Source organism: Venturia canescens, chromosome 1 (assembly GCF_019457755.1).
Source record: "Venturia canescens isolate UGA chromosome 1, ASM1945775v1, whole genome shotgun sequence".
In the NCBI taxonomy this organism is placed as follows: domain Eukaryota; kingdom Metazoa; phylum Arthropoda; class Insecta; order Hymenoptera; family Ichneumonidae; genus Venturia; species Venturia canescens.
Window position 1 is genome coordinate 17,539,860 of NC_057421.1, and position 24,983 is coordinate 17,564,842.

The following is a 24,983-nucleotide window of genomic DNA, read 5'->3' on the forward strand; positions in this document are numbered from 1 at the left end:
TAAAGAAACAGCGCACTCTGCGACGAATGATCATTCGTAGGTCATCACGCAAGAAGTCTCTGATCACTTTTCAGTGCCCTCTCCTTTGTCCTATAATGGTGTTGTCATAACCAAAAAACTTTCTATGCAATTCATCTTCGTTGTTTATGTACAATGTACAGTGCATAATTTTTTGTGTTGTGATGAAAACAAGAAAACTTTGATAGTTGGTTTTGAATTCCGATCTCAATGTTGTATTCGAAGAGTGTAATTCGCTTCGAACGCAAGCGTAAATGTGTTATCAATCTTACTCCACTTCAAACTGACAGGAATTAAATCGAGTGAAAGTAAGCCATAGATTGTTAGTATACTGAAAAAAACTAATATGTGGATTATGGCTGACATGCCAATGGGAAAAAAATCCTCAAGTGTCATAAATGAATATCAATCTAATTGTTACATGTTTCTTCAATTGCATTATTAGTATTTATCAAAACGAAGGTTTCAAATCTAAGTATATTAGCCTTTTCATAGTAACATCTATAAAGTTTTTTTTTTATTTTATCATTTCCGCTTAGTCAGAAAAGATCATGATTCACTATTTCTCGTTCTTAGTACAAAGCCTGAAAATTTCTATGTAGAAAATATTTCGTATAAATAATATGAATAATAATGTTAGGAAACGGTTATGTGCATTGATTCCTTGCTATTTTTCAAATACATAGGCATTTATTTTGAATTCTTTACAAATAAAGAATACAGTGATATACATTACCTTGCAGCTATTAGATAATAATGATTTGACTTTGAACTGTTCATTGAATTTGGAATCAGTGCATAAGAAAATTATAGCCATTCATGAAAATATGCTGATGGAATGTCACAGCTGGCTCTTTGCTATTTTCTATTTCAGCGTACAGAAGTCTGATTCCTTTATCAAACCCAATGTTTTTTTTTTTTTCAGGCAACAATGGACTTATGGATTAACCAAGAAATCACGGCTTGCACAGAAAATACTAAGGAAGAAATACCAACTCCTCCCGGTTTGTTGATTCCTTTTTGCATTTCATATTGTTTAATAATCCTGATAAAATGACAATGTTTTTTTTGTTCCCTCCTCTATTACCATCTTTATATAACTAATCAATACGTCGCTTTCCAAAGAGCTCAAGAATAATTTTTTATTGTTGCACAGAAGTGCTATTCTGAAAAACCTTTTTTGTGGAATTTTGGATGAAAATTTTGTACATATGGCCATTGAACTATGAAAATTGATCTTGATACTCCGGGATCATAAAAATATTGAAGAACTTTTACAATTTGCTTTCACAAGTTGATGCATTTTACTTGTTTCCTGCAATAGCAATCAAGTAATAACAAAGATTTTCTCAGTCAATGTGATAAATGAACAGCTCAAGTTTGAAATGATTTGAAAACCCTGCCTTTGTTATCGTGATTGCAGTGAGCATCGTTAGAATCCTCAATGTGTATGCAATATTTGCTTACTCGAGAAAATATTTCTTTTGAACTCAGAAATAGCGTGTGAACAAAATCGGAGCATAAAAAATATTTAAAAACATTGAATTGAAGTAGAAAGTTTTGTTGTGCTCCAACAATATAATCTTCAGTGCTGTCAAATCAAATATATGAATTAATATTTTTCCATATTTGTTACAGAAAATGAAAATGAAAAGGAAATGGAAAAATCGAGAAGTCAGTCGCCTGTGAATCAGTGAGTCCAACTAAGTCTATTGATGAATACAAATAAACAAAATAATTCATGACTATCGACGCCGATAAACATTTCAGTAAAAAAATGTAGTTTTCCATTCCTAGAACTTATGATTTATTCTGCGAATCCTCAATATTGAAATCTATAATAATTTATACGTGTCCCAGTCCAGGTGTTATCTTTCTCAGCGAATAGTCATAAGGAATGAAAACTAAAACTGTAAATTTATTCTAAAAGTTCTTTGAAAAAGTTTTTCCTTGTAGAGCTTTGCACGCCAGTTCAACAGTTTAAAGATGTCTTTTCGATCCATTCTCTTGGTTGCACTACTGACGATAAAACAACGTTCATTCGTCCTAAATTCTAGTAACAATCCGTGGAGTTTCACTTCCGTAAAATTTCCATTTACTGTTAAATTTTGAAGAATCTTTGGAATGTGTTACTTGAGAAAATAAAAGATCTGCTAGTGCTAAAAAGACAATCAATAAAAGTGATTGGGAAGCAGTGATCGAAACGATCATCCGTGTACTTCAGACTTTGGACAAGCGGAAGGAAAACTCGAAGAAAAAATTGGATTTGTTTTTACTTAGAAAAAGTAAAAGCAATTGGTACTTTGTGAGAAGAGACGTAACAAAGAAAACTGTTTTTGCTGGTCTTGTTATTGTTCACGCCGATTGCCTTCTGTTTGCATTCGATTTCGTCACGATTCCCCTTATCTTCGTTCACTTGATCGTTTGACAAATAATATGACCCTGACAGAAAACACCGAAAGTGTGAAAGTGTCGTTGAATCATATCAGTCAATAGTGTCGTCGTTCTTCTTTTTCAACCTGCTCGTTCGCTCACTGATAACTCCAAAATTTCGTCCGGTATAAAGGCATAGATAACGATTAAACAGACAAATAAAATTTACGTAAAATGAGATAAAACAAATGCTTGAGACTATTGAACGATTAAGCTAGTGACGTAAATCGTTGTTCGTGAGACGAAACCGAGACCAAAACAATCGATCGAAAAACGTCAATTCGCCAACAAGTGTTCAATCTAACCAGTCACGACTTTTATATCCTCGCTGCTCAAATGTGTGCAATTTTTAGCCTGCGTACGATCGTTTTTTAAAGTAATGGAGCGATTATAGATAAGCACATGGATTTGAGTCTCGAAAGGCTAATAAAACCCATTTTTTGGTGCTTTTCGTGAATGTTAAAACAAGTGAAATTAAGTGCTATTAGTAAAATCACACGATGAAGAATTCTGGTTGGAAATATTCACGATTACATAATACACGATTAATGGGGTGAGTCCGATTTAGTGTGAAGGTTTGCATAAATCCAGAGTACCTACAAAAGGGATCAATTTCAATAATTTTGTTTTTATACTCAAAAAATGAATCCATGGAAAAAAAACATTTCGATCATTTCAAGATAAAATCGTTACTGCTTCCGTGTCAAAGTACCTGCCAAATTGGCATGATATTTTTTCCTCATACCTACAGGATGTCAAGGATTTCTGACTTTTTTTAATTTATGTATCAAAGGTGACGTTAGGCAAGGAAAATATTGTTGAAAATTTAGTATCTCAATTTCGTAAAATTGAAAAAAAAAACAACGAATTTTCAATGGATTTTTTATTCCAATGAACTTTTTTTTATCAAATTTCAAATACAAACGATAAGCTGGGAGGAAGCTTCTGCTTGTCGCAGTAGAGTAGAAGAGAGACAATAGAGTTTACGTTCTCGATTCCTCGGAACTTCCGGACGAAAACTCGACATAAGAAGTCGCACCCTGTTGCTCCGACGGCGAATAGACTGCGCTAAAGCCATTCACGTTTTGCTTTGAAACGTGAATGCACTTCCGCTGTAAGAAACTTGTCTTCAATGGACTCGCCACTGAAAGAAACAGCTCAATTGATCAGTCAAACGCGCAGTGAATTTCAGCGTATATGAAGTGTTACGATTTATTCAACCAAAAGAGCTTTATACCGGAGTTGTACGTTAAGGAGGTTGCATCACGAAATCGCGAAATCAAAGTAATCAGAATTTGATAAAATTTGGTGATAACATTCTTTGGCATCAAGCACACAAATACATTTTTTTCAAAATTTTTTACCACGTGTAAAAAAATGTATATTGTCATATATATTTTTAAAGAATACATTTACCAAATTTCATTAAATTCTTATCATTTTGAAATTTTTTATGTTTTTAACATGGTTTAGCATGGTAAAATTGTATCGTCGCGATCCAACCTCCTCAAAGTCAGATGTGATTAAGTGAATATTCGAGCGTAAACATTTTGGTATTTTCCAGTGTAAAAATGAATTCACGTTTTTCTAAAAAGCTCAATTGCACTGTTACATTCTCGTGGAAATTAAATTTTTCAAATGAAAAGTTACACTGAATAGATGATTTAAAAGCAAAAAACATGAAAAAAATTTTGAGAAAACGCATGTAAAGTTCCTTCTGACTCGGGGTCAGTAGAATCGACGTTGCTACGTCACGATATCTGTTTTAACGCCATTCAAAAGCACGGTTTCTCGCTTGATGCGTGACGTATCGGCGCAGTAATTAACATCGCGGATACTATCACGGAAAAAGATCTTTAAATGGGAAATTCCGACGATATATCTCGCCAACTCTTTCTTCGTCATCAGAGTATAACTCGATCTGAATGTTGCTTCGGCAATTTGATCGAGCAAGGCAGTACAAAATGTTACGAATTTATCTGAATTTGGACAAAAGATTCGAATTCATCATTTTTTTATTTTACGAATAATTAATCTGGCTTGAAAAATGACGAATTGCAAATTCGGCAGGGAAGAAAATTCGAGATTTACTGGAATGATTTGAGAGTTTTTTTTAGATCATTTCGTTGGACTGTGAATTTGAATGTTTCAACTTTATATTTTTGACGAATAAAAGTTTCCTCACTGATTTTTTATTCTACATAAAATTGCTTGAATTTGCCATTCATAAATTTCTATTCAATCTTCATAAATTCATTGGATTGGGGAAAAAGTGTGCTCGAAACTTGCCAAGTAAACACACACAAAGCTGGTACATAGAAGCGTAAGGAAAGCACTTTCTCTCGGAGTATTCACTAAACTGACTGAAGAAAATCATGAATTATTCAAATCGTAAGTTCATTTATGACTTATCAATTAATTTCCGGATAAAAACCCCCTTCAAATGCGAGTAAGAATAAAAACGTCAAAGTTTGTTAATTATACCAGCTGATTGAGGCTTTGATAAATAATCACAAAATATTCTGCATTTTTTTCTCGAGCAGCTGAGATTGTTTTTCATCACCAACATCCGAATATTTGCTATTTTTATTTCCGCTCGATAGTGCTCCTTGCCGAGAGAAAAATCAGGAAACCCAAAGAGCTTGGAAAAACGTATAAAGTAATAAATTAATGAATTCTTAATGACCGGATAATTCTTCAGAATTTCGCGTGAAAAAAGCATTGAAGCGTCTGCTTAAAACGTCATGTGTTTCACACCCGATGCGTGTGTACGTGCGCGTGTGAATACACAAAAGTTCGGACTATATATTGCTGCGCGAACGTGAGAGCGAGTCTCGTTCCGAATTGGAGTAAGTCGAGTTCCTTTCTCTCGCGATTCAACTGAGAATTCTCAATCACGAGGTACCGCAGTTGATCTCCGACAGCCTTCAAATTCGAACGTGCGCTGCACGTCTCATTGAGATTTGTCATTGGTGGGAACGTAAAGTTGTTTCCTGTTGCGAAGAGTGGAAAGCATTGAATCGCATCGCGGATTTTTCATCGAAATCGTCTTTACAAATATCAGCGAATAATGTCGCGAACGATAAATTGCCACTTTCGAAGTCGTCCGGTTCATCCCCGCGCGCACTATGATTCGAGGGACTCTTGTGAATGATTGGAAATCGCTGTGGCCTTGAAAGTGCGTGGCAATTCGACGAGCACAGTGTCCCTGTTTTTTGACCGTTCAACAAAAAGTGTTTGTCCTCAAACCCCATTTTCCTCGACGCAAACAAGCAGTATTTGCTCCTCAAGGAGAGAATGACCAAGTTCTATCCAACGGTCCAGAGTCTATCTGGGCAGAAAGTGCGTCAGATGTACAACAATATTTCAAAAATCGGAGGCCAGAAACCGCACGCGCACAGCGGACGAGAAAATAATTTTACTGCGTTGCCAGAAAACATGCTGTTGCTCGGGTCAGTACTTTCTAACCGTCCAAACATTTTTCGACCACGAGAGCGTGCGGATTTATTTCTTATTTGTAAAACGATCGCACGCTGCACAACGATTGGTTTGCCTCGGGTTCAAGAAAACAGTGAAAAAACTGAGTCCGTAGTACCGACGATACCGAACGAACAATTGTTTTTAATATAAATATTAACTCGCCCCAAGCATTTCAGCTCGAGCGCAAAATCTGGGATGAGCGATTGCTGTTATTCGAAATCGCAATTCCCGCGAGATAAAGAACAATGAAAAACACGAAGATTCCATACTCGATTGTTTCATTGTTCCCGATTTCGTTTTCAACGAAATTTCGTTCTTGAATATACGAATATTTTCATTTCGTCAAGAAGAATATTCACGTTTGTTTGCACAAGTGATTCTGCAGAAGCAAATACGAGGTGGTTGACACACACACACACACACACACACACACACACACACACACACACACACACACACACACACACACACACACACACACACAGGCTGCGTTCCACGTTTGATTTTATTTCATACTCGGCCTGGGATTCTGTAGTTTTGTGACGTAACTTTCGAGATTACAACTGTCAACGGTTCATCGCAGTATCACATGAGAATAAATGACACGAGTCGTTCATTCATCTCTGCGCAACGATTTTTATCCAAAAGCCAGAATCGTGTCAAGCTTCTGTTGAATCACAAAAATTGAATAAATATTAGAAGTTTGGAGATGAAAAATAAGTTGGACGACCGTTCGGGTTAACACGGTCGCATTGTGCATAATGGAATCGACAATCGGGCCTGCAGCAATCAATGGGTTGCTGAGGCAACACGGAGAACCAAATGACCATAATGTACGAACTAATCTGAGGCAATTTTCTTTAATGCGAAAAACTTGATTATTTTTAGGCATTTGTAACACACCACTATCATCGGGGGAGTAAATTTCAGTTTGAGAGAATGCGAGATTTGAGAAAAAATACAATTCTAATGAAGCTGGCTAAATTCTCAGTCACATTCAAGTATTCCGTATCAAGAATATTACTTTTTTTAAATTCCTCAGATAAAAAATGTCCACGCAAGCGTCTCGATTGATTGATGACTTTGAAGTGAGCGCTGCAACCTGTTCATGAATAAAATACATGCCCCACTCGTATATTTTAACGCGAGAAGGTGTCACGTGCTATCACGTGGTCGCTCGCTTAGCAGCTTCTTTTTTTAAGAAAGCGTGTTTCGTGTGTAGAAACCGTGACGATTCGTGAGTTATAGAGCCGGAAAAGCTGTCTTTGAGTGCTCATCATATTGATCAGAAAGCAGCTTTTTTCGTCGAAGCACCATGCGATGTCGAATCGTTTGTCTCAACGCCGCTCAACGCTGATAAAACGCTCACTAAGTTTGGACACTCGATTCATCAAAATCGAGTCTTTTTTCGAATCGATTTATCGAAAGAATATCGATGAGACCTCAACATTTTTTCGTAGCTTTTAATTATTCATTTCCTACAAATTTTACCCGTGGCAGGGTTACACTGTAAACTCAGGCGCAAGTTTCGCATGATGCTGCAGCTCTGTCGAAACAATTGGACTGACTAGGAAGTCCCTAGGAAAAAAACTCAATTTTTATCCATTCGAATTCGATTATTCCCAGTTTCTTATAACACGCAGGGAAGTATTTTTCATCAAATTCCAAGCATAGACATCCCTCCGCCCCCAGAGGGATTGAGGGAAAAGAGCGAGGTCGAAATTCGTCGTAAACGGAACTCTCCGAGAGCATATGGGTCGCTGGATCCCTGTGGGGATAAAAGAGATAGCAAGGGAGAATATGGCGCAACAATGTTCGGAATGCGTCAGCGAGTCCCGCCCACGCCACATTCGTGATATAATTCTATAGGCAATGCGAATCACTTTGAATATCCTCCATTTTATTATACGACAACGAAATCGAATTTATTCAATGAGGGTACGTTATTTTAAGCGCGATTGCTGAAAGTCCCGTGGCTTCATCGTGTGTGGATTTTTTTGAATTTTGTTTTAAAATAATGAGAGATCCAGGGGTTCAATTGAACTGGAAATAAACCGGCAGTGATGCTGCAATGGACCGAGAGCTGGAGTCAAAAATCTATGACTTATTGCCGAATAATGAAGATCCCGCCATATTTATTATTCGCTCGAATGCACGCGAGGATTCGTTACGAAGAAAATGTGCAAATTTCACTAAATAAAATAAAATCTTTTGCTTTCAGTGAGGCATATTTTGCGTTCAATTATCGAACTATAACGAATTTTAACACGCTTTAATTAAACGGATAAACCGAATGATTGAACCTGTGTGAATTAACAGCTGCTTGACATAATATTGATTCGGAGCACGAACAACGGTTATCGTTGCTCGATGTGGGTACACCTGTTCGGTGGCTGGTAATACGAATCTGATATTTGACTTGGTGAAAGTGAAAAGACACTCTACACATTCGGACATCGCTTCGGACTTATTAACAAATAGCACAACATTTTTTCAATAAATGTTTTACAAGCGAATCATTTTCAGATGGCAAATGTCAACCCGCGATCTCATTACACTTTTAATAACTCGCGAGGTTCGTATATTCATTGTATAAAGTACGCACTGGTACTTTCATTTGTGAAGACTTTCCCGTCACCTGTTCATTCAAACGATTAGTTTCAAAAATATAATTAATTCAGGGGCCTATTTTTCGATGATTTATTGAATTCACGTTACCTGAGCAGTCATTTGAACACAACTGGTTATTGTATTTTGATACAGTTATTTTTTTATCACTCAAAATCACTGAATTTCAGCACATTTTTTAGTTTCATTTCAATATTCGATGTTGCGTACGCCAATTAAAACATCGATGGCTATAATTCATTTCTACGATTTAAATTTATATGATAGAAGTATTTTTCATAAAAGTTCATAGATTTTGGAACAGTGTTAGGCCCCGCGAAAAATGGGATTGATCATGCACACGATAAAGTCTGTTTGAATAATTAAATTATGCAAGAAAGATGAAAGAGTTTCTACCGTTTATCGGTGAACGAGAATTTGGAAAAATATTCGTGAGGTGATTGAAATTTGGACGCACTTTCAGTATAATCATTCGGTGAATAAATGCTTTCTCTTGTCCATCAATGATTCCATGGATAAGCGCACAAACATGGAACGTTTGACGTTTTTTTCGAGCGCAATAAATTGCAATTAAATGGCGGATGATGAATTGTGCCTCGGATCGTGTAATGCTTTACAATTTGCCCCCAAACCGGAAGTAATACTCACATGGAAGCGCAATGTTTTCGTCGAAGTATAAATAAAACTTGTAGCTCCGTTATCGTTGTCATTGTTATCGATTTATCTCTGGACCCTTCCCATTGAATGTCGATGCCACGTGATTTCTTTTCTTTACATTGGGAGTCTTCTAACATGAGCGTGCAGCATTGCGCGTACAGTTTACGAGACTCCGTCACACTGCGAGCCCGGCGTTGCTTGCTGACAAACTTCCATAATAGAGGAAACCGAGGCAAAATGGAGTATCTGAGGAAATATTGTACTTTTCAAAAGTTTGGGAAGCTTTGTCTATTTTCACTCTCAAACATCGAGCAATGTACTGCAATTTATTGCAATTAACCAAAAAAAACACATTTTCTCGGACAAAAATCTTCGAAAATTTGTGAAATTTTTGCTTCTTCTGCATCCGAGGTGCATTGTTTTATACAAAAAGAACGAATAAAAAAGGAATTTCGAAAACTAAAAATAAATTGATAAAAAAGAAGAAATTTTCAAATACTTCCATTGATTTTTCATTTTTTGAAAAAATATACAAAATTCAAAGAATGAAATAGAAAATTGCGTAATTTTTGAAGCACCCCGTTTTGCCCGGTCCCCTCTACGCACACGGGAGGGTAATATCGTAACGGACTATTACTAATCCGAATCGAATTAAACTTGCTGGCATATGGGCACGAGCGGTAGTGATAAGTAGACCGTCATCGCAGACGCACACAAGTAATCGGACTTTGGTGAGACAGCGATAAACGAGTCTATCTTATATACATGCTTGTGTTACATCGTATTTCACATGAAATATTCCGAAAGTAAATAACGATGGTTAATTTCGGATAAACGAATTTGAGAATCGGTACGATCGAATTCGAAGAAGCGTTTGTTTGTAGTTATTAAAATATTCGTTGAAACATCATGGTCACTTGGGTCTTCGAAATAAATATATTTTCGATGACTGGCGTTAAATCGATCGTAATAATTTAGCTCGAAGAACAAAATTAACGTGGCTTTGCATTATTGCATAATTCAACGAAAAAGTCAATGTGCAGTTTCGAATCGATAAAGCGTCGAAAAATTCCTAAAGTGTGCTCCGAACCACTCAAGAGTAAAATGGCCAGGGCAGACGATAGAAAACCTCTTATCGAATCGAGGTCTGGATCCGCTGATAGTTATCGGTAAGAGAAAGGAATTTTACCGAACACTGAAGCAATTATTTTGTTGTCGACGTATCGGGGATGTTGTCAAAGAAAAGACACGCCGACTACCCAAAAATTCGCATATTACTATTTAAAAATGTTTTCAGCATCTAATTTTATGTGCCAATGGATATTGATGGATATTGAGAAAAATTGAAAATTGTGCGAGGATTAAACCGCTACTGTCATTTCAGAATGAAAATAAAATGATTGAATTCACGAATAAAAATGGTCAATTTGAAAATCACTGTTGCAGGGATGCCGACGAAGATCACGAGCTCGATCTCGAAACAACTCACCTGGTCAGAGCTCCGAAAGCATCGAGCGTGAACACTAGCGACGATAAAATAACGACAGTAAAGATTAACATCGAGGGTATGAGCTGTCAAAGCTGTGTTCAAAATATTCAATCGACCATTGGGAGTCGTGCTGGAGTCACAAATGTCAGGGTGCTCCTCGACGAAAAGGCTGGCTATGTCGACTACAATACCGATGTAACAACGACGTCGGAGCTGGTCGAGGCGATAAACGACATGGGATTCGACGCTTTTTTACCACCCGGGGAAAATGGCTATTCCCCATGTGATGGCAAAGAGATTGGACCGATTACTAGCACTTGTAGCATTCACATAGATGGTATGACGTGCTCGTCCTGCGTCAATAGTATCACAGGTAAAAAGTCTTTCAAATGACACAGAGTTTGTCGAATAATTCGATACAAATGGCATGCATGATTATTTTGTAGAAAAGTGAATTTCAAGAGCTTTTAAAAAAGTAAGAAAAATTTTATCGGTTTCTGTAGCTTCGTGGTAAAAAAGGAGTGGGGGGTCTAACAACAAAAATATTTCGACCACTTGTGAACCTCAGTCGATATAAAAAAAACTCAGCAAAGTCAGCTAAACGTTCATATGAAATGATTCAAAAGTTAAAACTCATGCGCAGTGTAATTGAAACATTTTCAGAAATGATATCAGGAAAACCAGGAGTCAAAGAGATAAGCGTTAGTCTCGAAGCAAAAGAAGCCAAAGTATCTTACAGCAGCGGGGACATGACTGCCGATCAGATCGCAACGTACATTGAAGAAATGGGTTTCGATGCATTCGTCAAAGAAGTTAACGGCCACAATTTGCTTCGCCCTGAGAAATCGACCACGAAATTAGAGATTAAAAATGACGCGGTAACCATGAAAGGTGGCGGAGATTCGAAAATTGACGAAAAGTTGTCTCAATGCTTTCTACAAATCAAGGTAATTTGAAATTTAAAAAAAATGTTTGCTCACAAAGACTGAAAAATCGAAAGAAAAAACTATTCGATTTTTTTTCGTTAGATGTTCATTGATATCCATCAAAACTTTGATTACGAGAAAACTTTTACAAACTGAAATTTCAGTGAGCTCTAATCAATGAGTTCCAAAAATATTGTCATGTAATTCTACTAATTTAAAATTAATTGAAATGGAAAAAACATTGTTTCAGGGTATGACATGCGCTTCGTGCGTAATGGCGATCGAAAAACACTGTAAAAAATTATATGGAGTTGAGAGTGTGCTCGTTGCCCTCATGGCTGCAAAAGCCGAGGTGAAATACGATTCTGAAAAAATTCGTCCAGTTGACATAGCGTTGAGCATTACGGATCTTGGTTTTCCCACAACTCTCGTAGAGGAACCTGGCACAGGAGAGGGCGAAGTTGAATTAAAGGTGCTTAGCAAGGACGAGAAAACATCGAGTATTCTCATCGGTATCTAGAATAAATGTATGACGAATTTTTGTTCCTAGATCACAGGAATGACTTGCGCATCTTGCGTCAACAAAATTGAATCGACTGTTAAAAAAATTCCCGGAATTCGTTCTGCCGTAGTCGCCCTTGCAACGCAACGAGGAAAATTCAAATATGATGCAACTGAAACGGGTGCACGTGATATTATCGAAAGGATCAATAAATTAGGCTTCGAGGCGACGTTGTTTAGTAACAAGGACAAAGAAAACCGAGGCTACCTCGATCAAAAGTGAGACTATTGATTGAATCGATTACATACATTTTCTCTTTTGATTCTTCGACCTTGCCCCGCGACATTATTTCTCTAAGCCACTGATTTATCCATAACGAATTATCTTTGTTGCATAGAGAGGAAATACAAAAATGGAGATCAGCATTTTTGATATCACTCATTTTCGGATTACCTTGTATGATAATAATGACTTATTTTATGCTGATAATGGCAATTGGCGAAAAAACTCACGAGGAAATGTGCTGTATAATACCTGGTCTTTCGTGGGAAAATTTGCTGTTATTTATTTTTTCCACGCCCGTTCAGGTGAGTTGAAGCATACACAAAATGTATTCCAAACTAGAAATTTCTCTTTTCCACATTCCCCCTTTATGGATAACGACTAATTTATCGTTTCAGTGTTTTGGTGGGTGGCATTTCTACGTACAAGCCTATCGTGCCGTAAAACATGGCACGACCAATATGGATGTTCTCATCTCCATGACTACTACCATTTCATATGTATATTCGATCGGAGTTCTCACTGCGGCAATTGCGATGCAGGAACATACGAGTCCACAAACCTTTTTCGATACTCCGCCGATGCTGTTGGTTTTCATAAGTTTGGGACGGTGGTTGGAACACGTTGCTAAGGTTCGTCGATCTTTTCTAGTGTCTAAACACTTTAGCGTTGGTGAAGAATCATTGCCGATTCACTTCATTGCCAACTCTGCGCTAATTTCATTTATGGACTGCAAAACAGATTCTTGATAAGTTTTTATTAATTTTTGTATCTCAAAATGGTCTCGAAATTTTGGAAATCAGTTTCAATGTACTTGGCATTAATAACTTTGACATTAAAATAGGATTTATTGACGACGAAATTGAGTGATTTTGAATAGTTGTAGAACACGTTTCTTTGTACACAGGGTAAGACGTCAGAAGCTTTATCGAAGCTCTTATCATTGAACGCAACGGATGCAGTACTGGTGACATTGGGTGAAAACAATGAGATACTCTCAGAGCGTTTAATAAGTGTGGATCTCGTGCAACGTGGGGATATTCTGAAAGTAGTACAAGGTGCCAAAGTTCCAGTTGACGGTAGAGTACTTTCAGGACATTCGGCTTGTGACGAGAGTTTAATCACCGGGGAGAGTATGCCGGTGACGAAAACGAAAGGTTCCGTCGTCATCGGTGGTTCGATAAATCAAACTGGACCATTGTTGATAACGGCAACACATATTGGCGAACACACGACGCTTGCGCAAATAGTTCGTCTCGTAGAAGAAGCACAAACTTCAAAAGCACCGATACAACAATTGGCTGATAAGATAGCCGGATATTTCATACCATTCGTAATCCTCTTGTCGCTACTTACGCTCATAGCGTGGACGATCGTTGGTTACGTGAACGTTAAAAATCTTCCGATATCTCTAGAAAATTGGGCGAACGAGTCGACGATCAATCGGGAAGAGATTATATTCCAATTTGCATTTCGTTGCGCACTTTCGGTATTGGCGATCGCTTGTCCCTGTGCTCTTGGCCTTGCAACGCCAACCGCAGTAATGGTTGGCACAGGCGTGGGAGCTCTCAATGGTATTTTAATAAAAGGTGCAGAGCCTTTGGAGAATGCTCACAAAATAAAATGCATAGTTTTCGACAAAACAGGTACTCTGACGAACGGCGTGCCGATGGTATCCAAAATAGTATATTTCGCGAACGATCAGAAATTTTCAATAGTTCGACTCCTTGCTGTCGTTGGCACGGCCGAAGTTAGCAGCGAGCATCCCATCGCATCGGCGATCGTTCGTTATGTCAAAGAAACTTTTGCCACTGAGGTTAGTGGTCTCTGTACAAATTTCCACGCCGTCGCCGGTTGTGGTCTCAGATGCCGCGTTACTCACCTCGAAAATATGCTTTCGCTGGCCGAAAAATCAGAAAAAATCGCCAATTACCATAATCAACAAGGACAAAGCGCTTCAGCTACTTTTAAGCTGAACGATGTTGCCATCGATTTCGTATCGTTGTCCGATCAAGAACAGCACAAACAAAATCAAAATCTCGAGATGTTACTCTCACCCGGTGACAGTCGAAAGGATGCGATCCCCGATAACGAGGAGGTTCACGATGTTTGCATCGGAAATCGCGAATGGATGAGACGAAATGGAATTCTTATACCCCAAGAAGTCGACCTCATTATGATAGAAGAAGAGGATCTTGGTAATACAGCTATTTTAACAGCTGTCAATGGCGCCCTCATAGCAATGATTAGCGTTGCTGATACCGTCAAATCGGAAGCTCATCTCGCTATTTATACACTCAAGAGAATGGGACTCGAAGTAATTTTATTGACCGGTGATAATAGGAAAACTGCTGCTTCGATTGCAAGACAGGTACAACAGAAATAAAAAATGGAACAATATATATTTTTCATTCCAGCGTTACCAAAAACTAACTATACCGAATCCTTCCCTTGCTGCAAATAGGTTGGCATCAGTAAAGTTTTTGCTGAAGTTTTACCGTCGCACAAAGTAGCCAAAATTCAGAGGCTCCAGGAACAAGGTTTCCGCGTAGCAATGGTCGGTGATGGTGTTAATGACAGTCCTGCACTTGCACAATCTGACGTTGGCATTGCTATCGCTTCGGGCACCGATGTTGCGGTTGAGGCTGCTGATGTCGTACTGATGAAGGTAAAAATTCATCATTATTCAATCAAATTGTTCATATTTTATGGTCGCTGATTTGTAAAAGAATAGTTCATTGAGTGACTCAACTTTCGACAACTTCATAATTTGTCTAAAAATATATAGCAAAGGTGCAATTGATTTCAGAACGATTTATTGGACGTAATCGGATGTCTGGATCTCTCGAGAAAGACTGTCTACAGAATAAGATTGAACTTCCTTTTCGCTAGTATTTATAATCTATTAGGCATTCCTATAGCCGCTGGGATATTCAGTCCTTTCGGTTTCTTCCTTCAACCTTGGATGGCTTCCGCAGCAATGGCACTGAGTTCAGTCTCCGTTGTAGCCAGTTCTCTTATGTTGAAATTGTAAGTACCGGAAAATCTCTTTCTCGTTCATGCATTTCTAAAACAATTTTTTCATTCTCTTATATGCTGTACCATTTTCCCAGCTTATTTGGGTTAGAAAATTGATAAATTGCAATGCATTTTTAACTTGATAATTTTAAACGATTGCAAAATTATTTCTTTTTAAATAAATTTAGTTTTCGTAGCGCTCTTTAATTCAATTTAATTTTTATTTAATTTTTAATAGCGGTTCAAATAAAAACCACCTAATTCCCATTGATACATCGAATTGTCAGAAAAAAAAGAGGAATAGCATACTCGTTTTCATTTTTTAACGAATTTCTTTTCAATGACAGATACAAAAAGCCGACACGGTCGACGCTTGAGACGACCGAATATTTGACAGCAATGAGAGCTCACTTTGCCGCGAGGTCTACAGAATTCGATGCTATATCATTACATAGAGGTCTTGACGACGGACCTGACACGCTTCACATAACGGGCTCGACGATATCCAGGTATGGAGGAATGAACATACAAATACTGGAGTCTTCTACGAATCAGGATAACTCCTACGCTTGAACGCGCCACTAACCCAAAATATAGTGATCCTCATTTGTTTTTCTTATTTTTAATATTTAATTACATTGAATGAACATTTGATGGATTCACTAAAGTTGCAATCACAAATTCGCAAATATTCTTTGAGATATCGAAACTTGCTATTTTCCGATGCTTTAAACTGGGCTTTATCAATTTTATGAATATACAGATAATTAAATTAACCATGTGTTCCGTGAATTCTTGCCAATAGGCTCAATTTCAATTTGCTCGTTATATTGCTATCACCTATCGTTTTGTTGCATTTTCTTGTATGTTTGTTTATTCCATTACCTTATAACTTAAAAACGTGAATTATATATGACTGAAGAGATAGTCACTGCCACTCAATTTCCTATTTATCAATTATTTGATAAAAAATATGTCATTACAACTGTTAGCCAAAGATAGGATTAACGAATTGCGATAAAAATCATTCAGAACATATCAGAGTTAGAAACATGTTATTTTCGATGACAATACACATGAACTATATTTTTGTACGCGAATCGACGAGACTTTTTCGTAGTGCCTCTGGAAAGAGGTGATTCGATGTATACTTCGGTTAGTCATAAGCTTTGTACAAAGAGTACGAGAATGAGAATTACATACAAGATTGGATTATACGAAATCTTGTGTCGATTTTGACGATATATGATGAAAGCCATGGACAAAAAATTAAACACTTTTTATACCCAACATACAATCTGTTTGAGAACATTGCTTGACTTTCCTACGTAGTAACCTATGACCTATAATATTCGAAAATGCTTGAAACTTCAGCTATTAACCAACGTAGTTTCCTTTTTCAAATTATTTTCTATCTCATTACTGGCTATTATATTTTTGTTAATAACTTAACATTTAAGCACCAGTATTCGTTTAGCAATGCACATTTAACCTTGTGACATCACTGATATGTCTTCAAATGATATTTTTTCAATCGCAGCCTATTTTTTTGATTCATGGGCAAAACATTTAGGGATGATAAAAAAGCTGGAAAATAATTCTAAAAAATATTACGCTGCAAATAAATATTCCTAGTGCTGCTTGATTATTGCATCGAGATAACTGGAAAGTTTTCATTTTTTAGCAGAGTCGTATTTTTTCTCTCATTACATTTTTCATTGGTAACTTGTTCTTTTGTTATATTTCTATTCTACCTAACTGTAATCGCATGATATCCCTCGTATGCGGACCAACGAGATTGATTCTGTGCGCTGAGTAGGTAAATATTCAGCTTTTATCTACATTAAAATATGCACGCATAAATTCGATAAAAAACGACCGTCCGCGATCGTTACTGCACTGGTAATGGCTCTAATTTTTGCATGAATTCTATTGGGATATAAAATATAATTCTCATGTGCGAAATAATATGGATAATTTTAAAAAATTGGTTTTTCAGATTATTTGGAAAAAACAAGGACGATGTCGAAGGATGTCTTCTCGGTGACGACACCAGTGGAGTTGGTATCATCGTAGATTTTTCCAACCGAAAGAAAACGTCCAAAAGTAACGTTGACATGTCTATTTCATAAGTAAAAGATCGAAGGAATACAAGAAAAAATCATCTTTTGGACGCTCCAACAAATTTTGGACATGCATGTCCAAACGCGACTTTTGCTTTATTTCGTACAGATCATGACTAAAATTTTTTTAAAATAATTCTTTCGCATAGTTCTTACGACTAGGTAGTTAGTTTTTGTACTTACTCTTACCAACTCGCCAACTTTAAGCAATATCGCGCAAAAGAAAACAAAAATTTCTATGTAAATATGTGTACGATAAATGTGTAAATTTTTTCTCCAAACGTACTTGAGATAATACTTTGATATATGTATTTACTTCTGTCAAACTATTTTTTTGTTACAACAATTATATATATGCAGAATATATTGTAAAAGATTATATAAGCAGGTTGCAAAAATATGAATCTGCTTATGTCATTTTGCTCATTATTAAGAGTCACCGACATGTATTTACTTGAATATTCGAATGATTCGGACGAGGAAAAAGAAAAACTTGGAAGCTGCTTTGTACCGTTCGTTTCATTTTTAATTTGTACTTATTTGTTTACTTATGACGGAGAGTTTCGTATATTTTGTATTACAGAATAAAGATGTGAATTATCACAGTCGTTGGTCACAATGAAGAATAAATATTTTTTAATTTAAAAGAAAAATTATTCCTTACAAAAATGGAACAATTTCATTCGAATTATCCAAGATTATTATGCTAAAAAATTGGTTGAATCTTGTAAAATAAGACGATCCGACGACTTCTGAAGTACTTCCGTGGTACTCAAATCGTAAAAAGTTGAAGACTGATTGTCGAGCATAGAATGGCCATTGTACTGTGGATGATTCGAAGATTCGCACAAGCTTTTGTCTTCAGTTTTGACTGTAGTTAACAGACCAGAGTGTAACTCTGTACTGAGACTCATTGTAGTTGAAACGGAATTTTCGTTGTAAGGAATATTACCATCCTCATAATTTTCGTACTCTATATCATCGTCGTACGATGGAAACGACGATACCATTCGGCAAATATCTACGTCCTTTGAAATGTCATCGATGAATAGGATAGAATCATCAGTATCGTTTCCATTGATGGTAGTTACTTCCATATTTTTATCAAGCTTTGCAGTTGTTGTTGTTGCAGGGACACTGTAAGTTGAATGAGGAATGATTGTTGAGCTCATTTGGTTGTCAATGTTTACGAAAGCACCTCTATGGGATGGATTATGTTGCAATCTATGAGTTTGCTGAGTGCCAATATTTTTCGCTTCGTTGGCGAGCTTAGAAGCAACAGGTTGGCCAGGAGATACAGACAAGTTGAACCAGTCACTGGCATAGCATAATTCGTTCGCGGTTGAACAAAGATTTGGAAAAACCTGTGGGTTGTTCCATGGCATTAGCGGCATGTTTGCGTTTGGATTGCTGTTGTAACCGTTTATTGAATTTTCATTTCCACCAAATCCGTTAGACGGCATCGGATGATTGAGTTGTATTGAGTTGTAGTGCGGGGAAATTCGTGAATCCGGAAGATCGTTAGTCGGTACACCGGAGTTGGGAAGAGAGCTAGAAATGTCATTTACAGTGGTCCCGATCCAATCAATTGGCAAATTTTCATGAACGTTCCCATTTTGTGAGACATAAACTGAAGTTGTCGGGTTCATTGGTCTGTTTTGAAAATGTTCTTGTGCATTTTCGCTTTGGCCAAAACCATTGTAAACGTTATTTTGATAAATCTGTGTAGACGGTGGCTTAGCATAAATCTCGTAGGGGTTCCCAATGTTTTCACGACTCGCTTGGTTCATTGGCACACTCATACCTTTTTCGTTGTATGCCATGTGCGGATTGTTGCTGGGGTAATATAATCCGCAAAAATCAGCTTGGTTTTGAGAGGTGGGCAATTCGTTGCCATGATCAAAACATTTCCAGCCAGAGTTCCATTGTGGCTTGTTAAAAACTTGTTTACCGGAGTTTGTTATCAGCGGAGGCTGGTACTGTTTTTGTGGAATAAAGCTTGAAATAGTATTCCGATTTGAAGACAAGTCAATCCTGCTTTTGTCCCTGAAAGTTCCAGAAGATAAAAAATTCTGGCACAGCATTGGCTTCTCCCAGTTGTATTCCAGTGTATTCAGCGGAATCAATGGAATAAGAGAACTCTTATCGGGACTTATGTGCAGCGTACTGCCGGAGAGGTTGGGTAGAGGATTCAACCAAGTAACAGATAATGGATTGATTCCATGCGGCAACGTTTCTCCTTTCTCAGTGTTATTTCCCATACCTTCTCTCTGGGGATTGACTGAAGTCGTTACCTTTTCAGTTTCTTCTGTCCTCTTAACACCAAGTTTCCCATCTCTTGGTCTCGATTCGGGTTGAGATGACAGAGAAGTGGATGGAACACATTTAAAATGTCCATCTTTTTTGAATTTGAGAAACAATTGATGCAATTCGACTGGTGTTAGTGGCTCACTGCTAAATTTGCTGGGATCTGTCTTCTCTACATCTTCTATTTTTTCTTTCGGTATCGTTGGTGATATTTTGCTTTTTCTTGTTATCAGGAATTCTTTTCCTGATTTTCCATGAGATCTTGTTGGGGTTGCAGTCTTTGTTTTTCGAATTCTAGAACGAGTTCTTCCCTTGCAGCGTTGACGACGGTTATAGGGTGCTTCATTTGGAGGATAATAATCTTCATCTGAGGACATGTTGAATCGATGGCACAAAGGAAAGGACTCTGTAATTGCGACATTGATAGAATTAGGACCTTATTGAGGAAGTTGTCTCGATGATAAAAATCGATAGGACATAAATGATATTAAATTGTTGTCACATGAAATCATTTTTGCTCTAACAACTTGTTTCGATGTAGAAAAAGTTGAATTTTTATTTGCCTTCATTTTAGACAACTCTCACTTCTTGAACAAACATTTTTTCTAATCCACGCCACCCTTGTTAATTAGTTTCGTTAATAACGTCTTAGGCCCGTGGAAAAAAAGATTGAACTGCACCGTAATTACTTTTTCAAATACCACGATCTACCGAAGAGAAAAATCACTTTGAGATAATTAACAGAATCATAGTACAGTGTTGAAGTACTTTTAGTGATCGTACAATAGTAAATAAGTTTCAACAACCGAGTTAGCGTGATATACTGATTGATACTTCGTCAACTTAAGTTTTTCCGCGTGTACAAAAAAACAGAAAAGATAATTATCCGAACAGCACCTGCAGTAAAAATTTAAAAACTCACCTGGTTATCGAGATGATTGGATCCTTATTAATAAAAATACGGGGAACGGGGATAAAAATGAAGCAATGTTGATGTTTTGACATCGATCCTTGCACGAAGTTTATTTCGATTTTTTTCCGTCAAGGGTAACACCACTCACGCGGGTGCCGGGTAATATACGCGACTGTACGACTCGCATGTAAAAAATACCGCCTTTTTCGTTTCTCTACCCGGTAAACACTGTGCCTCAACCGAAGTCAATACAACGAAAACAATAATAATAATAACAGTGTTCCTACAGGATGAAGGTCACTTGACAACAACGCGGAGGTCAACAGAACGAAAATATTTTATCGATATATAATCGAAAATAGTGTGTCAAAGTAACGAATTAATACGATGAAGAACCTCGCTAAGTGAATCACCGGAAAATCCGTATTCGATTTACTTTCGTAAGTACTTTCATTACTTTCGTCTGCTCAACAACTCTTCGCGGCAAAATTCATCAAAAAATCTTTTACATGTGGCAAGAACGTATTTTTTTTATTATTCCGAGAAAAGTGTTGATATTCTGGATATTCAGTGAATAGCAGCAGAAATAATTTAGGTTGTTTTGACACTATAAAAAAATGTTGGTTAGCAGGGTATTTTGTCTTGGAATCGTGACAAAAATAACCGTTTTTGGCAAAACAGTTAATGCGGTGTCAAAGAATAATTGACGAAAAAATGAATTCAAGTCGATTTTTCCAATGCTCGTGTGTCAACAAGTTTTCAGACAAAGCATGATTAGGTTCATATAAATCAATTAAGAGAAATAATTTTCAATTGAAAAAAACTTTCATTAATCTGAACAATGTTTCAGGAGATGAGATTCTTTTATATTGAGAAAATGCGGTTAAATGTGCAAAGAAGCAAATTTATTCAATTCAATTGATACTTTAATCAAATAATAGTACAAAATCGAGCATGCATTTTTACACAACCTTCAAAATACAATAATCATCTTTCAAAAGTGGAATAAATAAATAATACCAGTATATCACAATTCAGTTGAGAGGATGGAGAGCAAACATTTTGAGAATGAAATGAGATAAGTTTTTCAACCTTCAACGGTAACAGGCAAGACATTCTGTGTGTTCTCCCCCTTCGTAGCTGCAACGAAAAAAAAACTTTTTATTTAGATGTCGGAAAATGAATTCCCAAATTATTGGATTAAGAATGCGATACTGAGAAATTTTATCCCCAACATGCATAGATATAACCATAATTGTGTATAATTTTATACTCACACAATCAGTGAACATTTGTTGCAAAAATCTTCCTCACACTTGGTGCATGCCTTCAGGCAATCGCTGCATTTGAAATTATTGCAGTAAAAGCATCTCGTGTAAGCAACAATAGCCAAGGTTTTACATGCTTGACAAGTTTCTTGTTCCGATACCTGTGATCAAAAATTTTTTCAATTGATGTACTACAATGGAAAATGTAATAAACTCATATTCTTACTAAAAAAATAATATTTACTTCAATGTTATGTTCAGTAGACTGAAGTTTCAACTTGTCATCAAAGATCATTTGTTTGAGACCAGATGTCTTGCCTTGATGATTCTTTTGTGGAGAGACCATTTTCGTTTCACTTTCTTGGTTAATCGACAATTTTCGGTCAAACTCTTTACTGCCGTGTTTCAACAAGCTGAGAGTCCTTTCTATTGGAATAAAATTCGGATGAAACATACCAGCAGCGAGAATTCAATCGATTGTTCATTATAAAACGACAGGAAAATATAACGTTCGATTTCGGAATGATTTTATCGAAATTCGTACATCTTTCCGTCGCTACTCACCGTAAACTTTACTCATTTCTCGATGCTTATTGACGCCGTTATTAACGTGTTTCTGACCAACGTGTACTTTCAACTGGGGTAACAGGTGATGATCTTCGAAGGGACAGTCTCGTTTCGGCATAATTTTCGTTACGAAATTTAATTTTATCCAATAATTACTATCAAATAAAATAATAAATCGCAAATAAATAAGAATTGTCGTTTAATTTATAAAAGACGCTAAGGAAAACGATATTCTGACATGGCAAATGAAAAAAAAATAATAATCTATTCGAAGCCGGTTGTACGCGCACGCTCCAGTGTTTCATGGGTCAAGTCAAATTCTACGAGACCATGCAGAGAATAGACAGAAAACTCGTTTCATTTAACATTCGTCGATAAATGCCTGACGATATATGTGGGATTACGTCTCACATTTTTCTCAGACAAAAATTTCATTTGATCAAAAGTGTTAAGGTGCTCTGTCACTTGTTCAGTCGGTAAAAATCCTGTTGCACGGTTTATTCCGAGTAGCTTGATATTTGAAAGAAAATATGAGTTACACGCTATTCTCATTTTATCAGAGAGCAAGGTATAACTTTTATTTTTCTCAAAAAATCAAGGGTGACCGAGTAAACCGTGCAACCATTTTGCAGTTATCTCTCTCGCACTCGCACAAGTGATAGATCACCTTAAACTAATTCGGAAAACTGGTCAAGCTCAGCCATCTTGTAAACTCTATCAACAACGCAGCATTCTTATACAATAATTTAAAACGAATTCATTGTTTTAGGTTAGGTAGGCAGTATTCGAATCGACGTGGAAATTTATTATATCGATTTCTTCAAAATAGTTTCTTTTTATTCAATTTATCTTCATATATTTTGAAAATCCATAAAAAATGGCAAATTTCGCTCACTTTTTTGTAAATATTTTCAATTCGTGTTCATGAAATTCGAAGGCATTCGCGAGTGATAAGCAGGTCCCGGGGGAGGAGACGATTTGAGAGAAAATAAAAACATTTGAAAATATTGAAAAAAAAATTCACGAACTCATTCAACAAATACAAATTTCATATTTTTTTCAATAATCTAGTCTATTCTTCGTCATAGCATATCGAGGTTAGCAATCTTATGATTATCCGGACTTTTCGGGAACTGTTAATTTTCGAAAGTTTTACCAGCAGACGACGGGGCTGTCAATGTACTTGTCCCGAGACTCTACCGAGTCTCTTGAGGATGAAAAAACTATATTAGCAAGAGTGCGTCTCATCCTCCATTTTTCGAAAGAGTCCAAACCGTCACGCAACTCCCCATTGAAATTTCGTCATTCCAAAAAGTACAGTCCCAAAACAAAATAATAAATGTCTCTGATCATGTTTTTCTTTCTTTCAAAAGCATATTCTAAAAACTATTTACCGAAAATGTTTCGAATAAGTTTGGAAATTTGATGAAACACGAAAATATAGTGTGGCTGAAAAATTTGCTAATTCGTATCGAGCCGCACACATTACAAATCGTCTGTAATTTCGAGAGCGAATATTCTTGTTCGTGAATAAAAAAATCGCAAGTGTCAGCATAACATCGAAAGCATTAATTTCGAGTTGGCATGACGCGTTGTTCCTCACCGGATATTGTTGTTTATTACGGTTATCCAATCCAGCGATCATGCTGACCGTTACGTAGGTAAATTTTTCTGACTGTTGCCTAATACCCCCGAGTTTTATCAGAGCCCAACGACAGGCGAATATAACTGGACGTACAATGTTGACACGTGCATCACTGAGACTCTACTGAAGCAGCGATATAATTAGACGAAACTGAGGTTAATTAGGAGGAGAGAAAAGTACTTAGAAACGTCAAATTCATCGCGATGTCGTGCGCCAGCGCTGATTATCCAGCAGACATTCCTGCGAAGATTTCCTGGAAAACCACTTTGTCCGACTGTCGATAGTTCTTTGAACTTTTTCCATTTTTTCAATCTTCGGAAGGAGTTTCGACTTTTCAATCTTGTTGGCCATTTCCTTCCAGTGCTTATATAATTTGATCGAAATTCGAAAATATCATTGTGGGAGTGAATTCTTCCATTTTTTTTTTCACCCGTCACCGCAGAACTTTGTCGAACGAATTTGTTAATTTACTGATTCGCAAACCGGCGAACTGTGAATGAATCGTGAAACTTTGAAGCAACAATCCGACGAGCATATTATAAGGTGTCGCTTCAGTGTATGAAAGCGAGCCTTTAGTGCAACGATCGATTTTCGGAGATACATCAAATGTATTGCAAAAGGCGTCGTGTCTGTTTCATAAAATATTAATGACTGTAAGGACAATCGTATGCGATTTAACCTCATTTCAATTTAAGAATAACCGTGCAATTGGAGCCACAAGTAGTCT

General features: G+C 36.9%; 3 protein-coding genes across 6 annotated transcripts; 1 reads left to right on the plus strand and 2 right to left on the minus strand.

The window, feature by feature from the left end:
• Positions 1–47: 47 nt before the first annotated feature.
• ATP7 (copper-transporting ATPase 1) lies at positions 48–18,179 on the plus strand. 4 transcript variants are annotated; one of them, XM_043413297.1, is made up of 14 exons: positions 48–326; positions 944–1,022; positions 1,657–1,711; positions 10,663–11,078; positions 11,369–11,652; positions 11,882–12,103; positions 12,182–12,411; positions 12,531–12,720; positions 12,814–13,047; positions 13,323–14,786; positions 14,880–15,083; positions 15,225–15,445; positions 15,781–15,942; positions 17,433–18,179. In XM_043413297.1, exons 2-14 carry the CDS (start codon positions 950–952, stop codon positions 17,563–17,565), a joined length of 3,888 nt encoding a protein of 1,295 aa, XP_043269232.1. In that variant the 5' UTR covers positions 48–326; positions 944–949; the 3' UTR covers positions 17,566–18,179. The 4 variants fall into 4 exon arrangements, with proteins under 4 accessions (XP_043269232.1, XP_043269240.1, XP_043269214.1 ...); XM_043413288.1 differs by lacking the exons at positions 48–326; positions 944–1,022; positions 1,657–1,711 and adding exons at positions 5,784–5,903; positions 10,195–10,385; XM_043413305.1 differs by lacking the exons at positions 48–326; positions 944–1,022; positions 1,657–1,711 and adding an exon at positions 2,707–3,004.
• Positions 18,058–21,529, minus strand: LOC122407239 (uncharacterized). Its single transcript, XM_043413317.1, has 2 exons — positions 20,786–21,529; positions 18,058–20,269 (listed from the first exon to the last, which is right to left on the minus strand). The coding sequence occupies exon 2, from the start codon at positions 20,238–20,240 to the stop codon at positions 18,258–18,260; it is 1,983 nt and encodes a 660-aa protein (XP_043269252.1). The 5' UTR covers positions 20,241–20,269; positions 20,786–21,529; the 3' UTR covers positions 18,058–18,257.
• Positions 21,530–21,659: 130 nt separating this feature from the next.
• On the minus strand, positions 21,660–22,882 carry LOC122407247 (uncharacterized). Its single transcript, XM_043413330.1, has 4 exons — positions 22,609–22,882; positions 22,289–22,470; positions 22,054–22,205; positions 21,660–21,916 (listed from the first exon to the last, which is right to left on the minus strand). Exons 1-4 carry the CDS (start codon positions 22,727–22,729, stop codon positions 21,871–21,873), a joined length of 501 nt encoding a protein of 166 aa, XP_043269265.1. The 5' UTR covers positions 22,730–22,882; the 3' UTR covers positions 21,660–21,870.
• Positions 22,883–24,983: the final 2,101 nt, after the last annotated feature.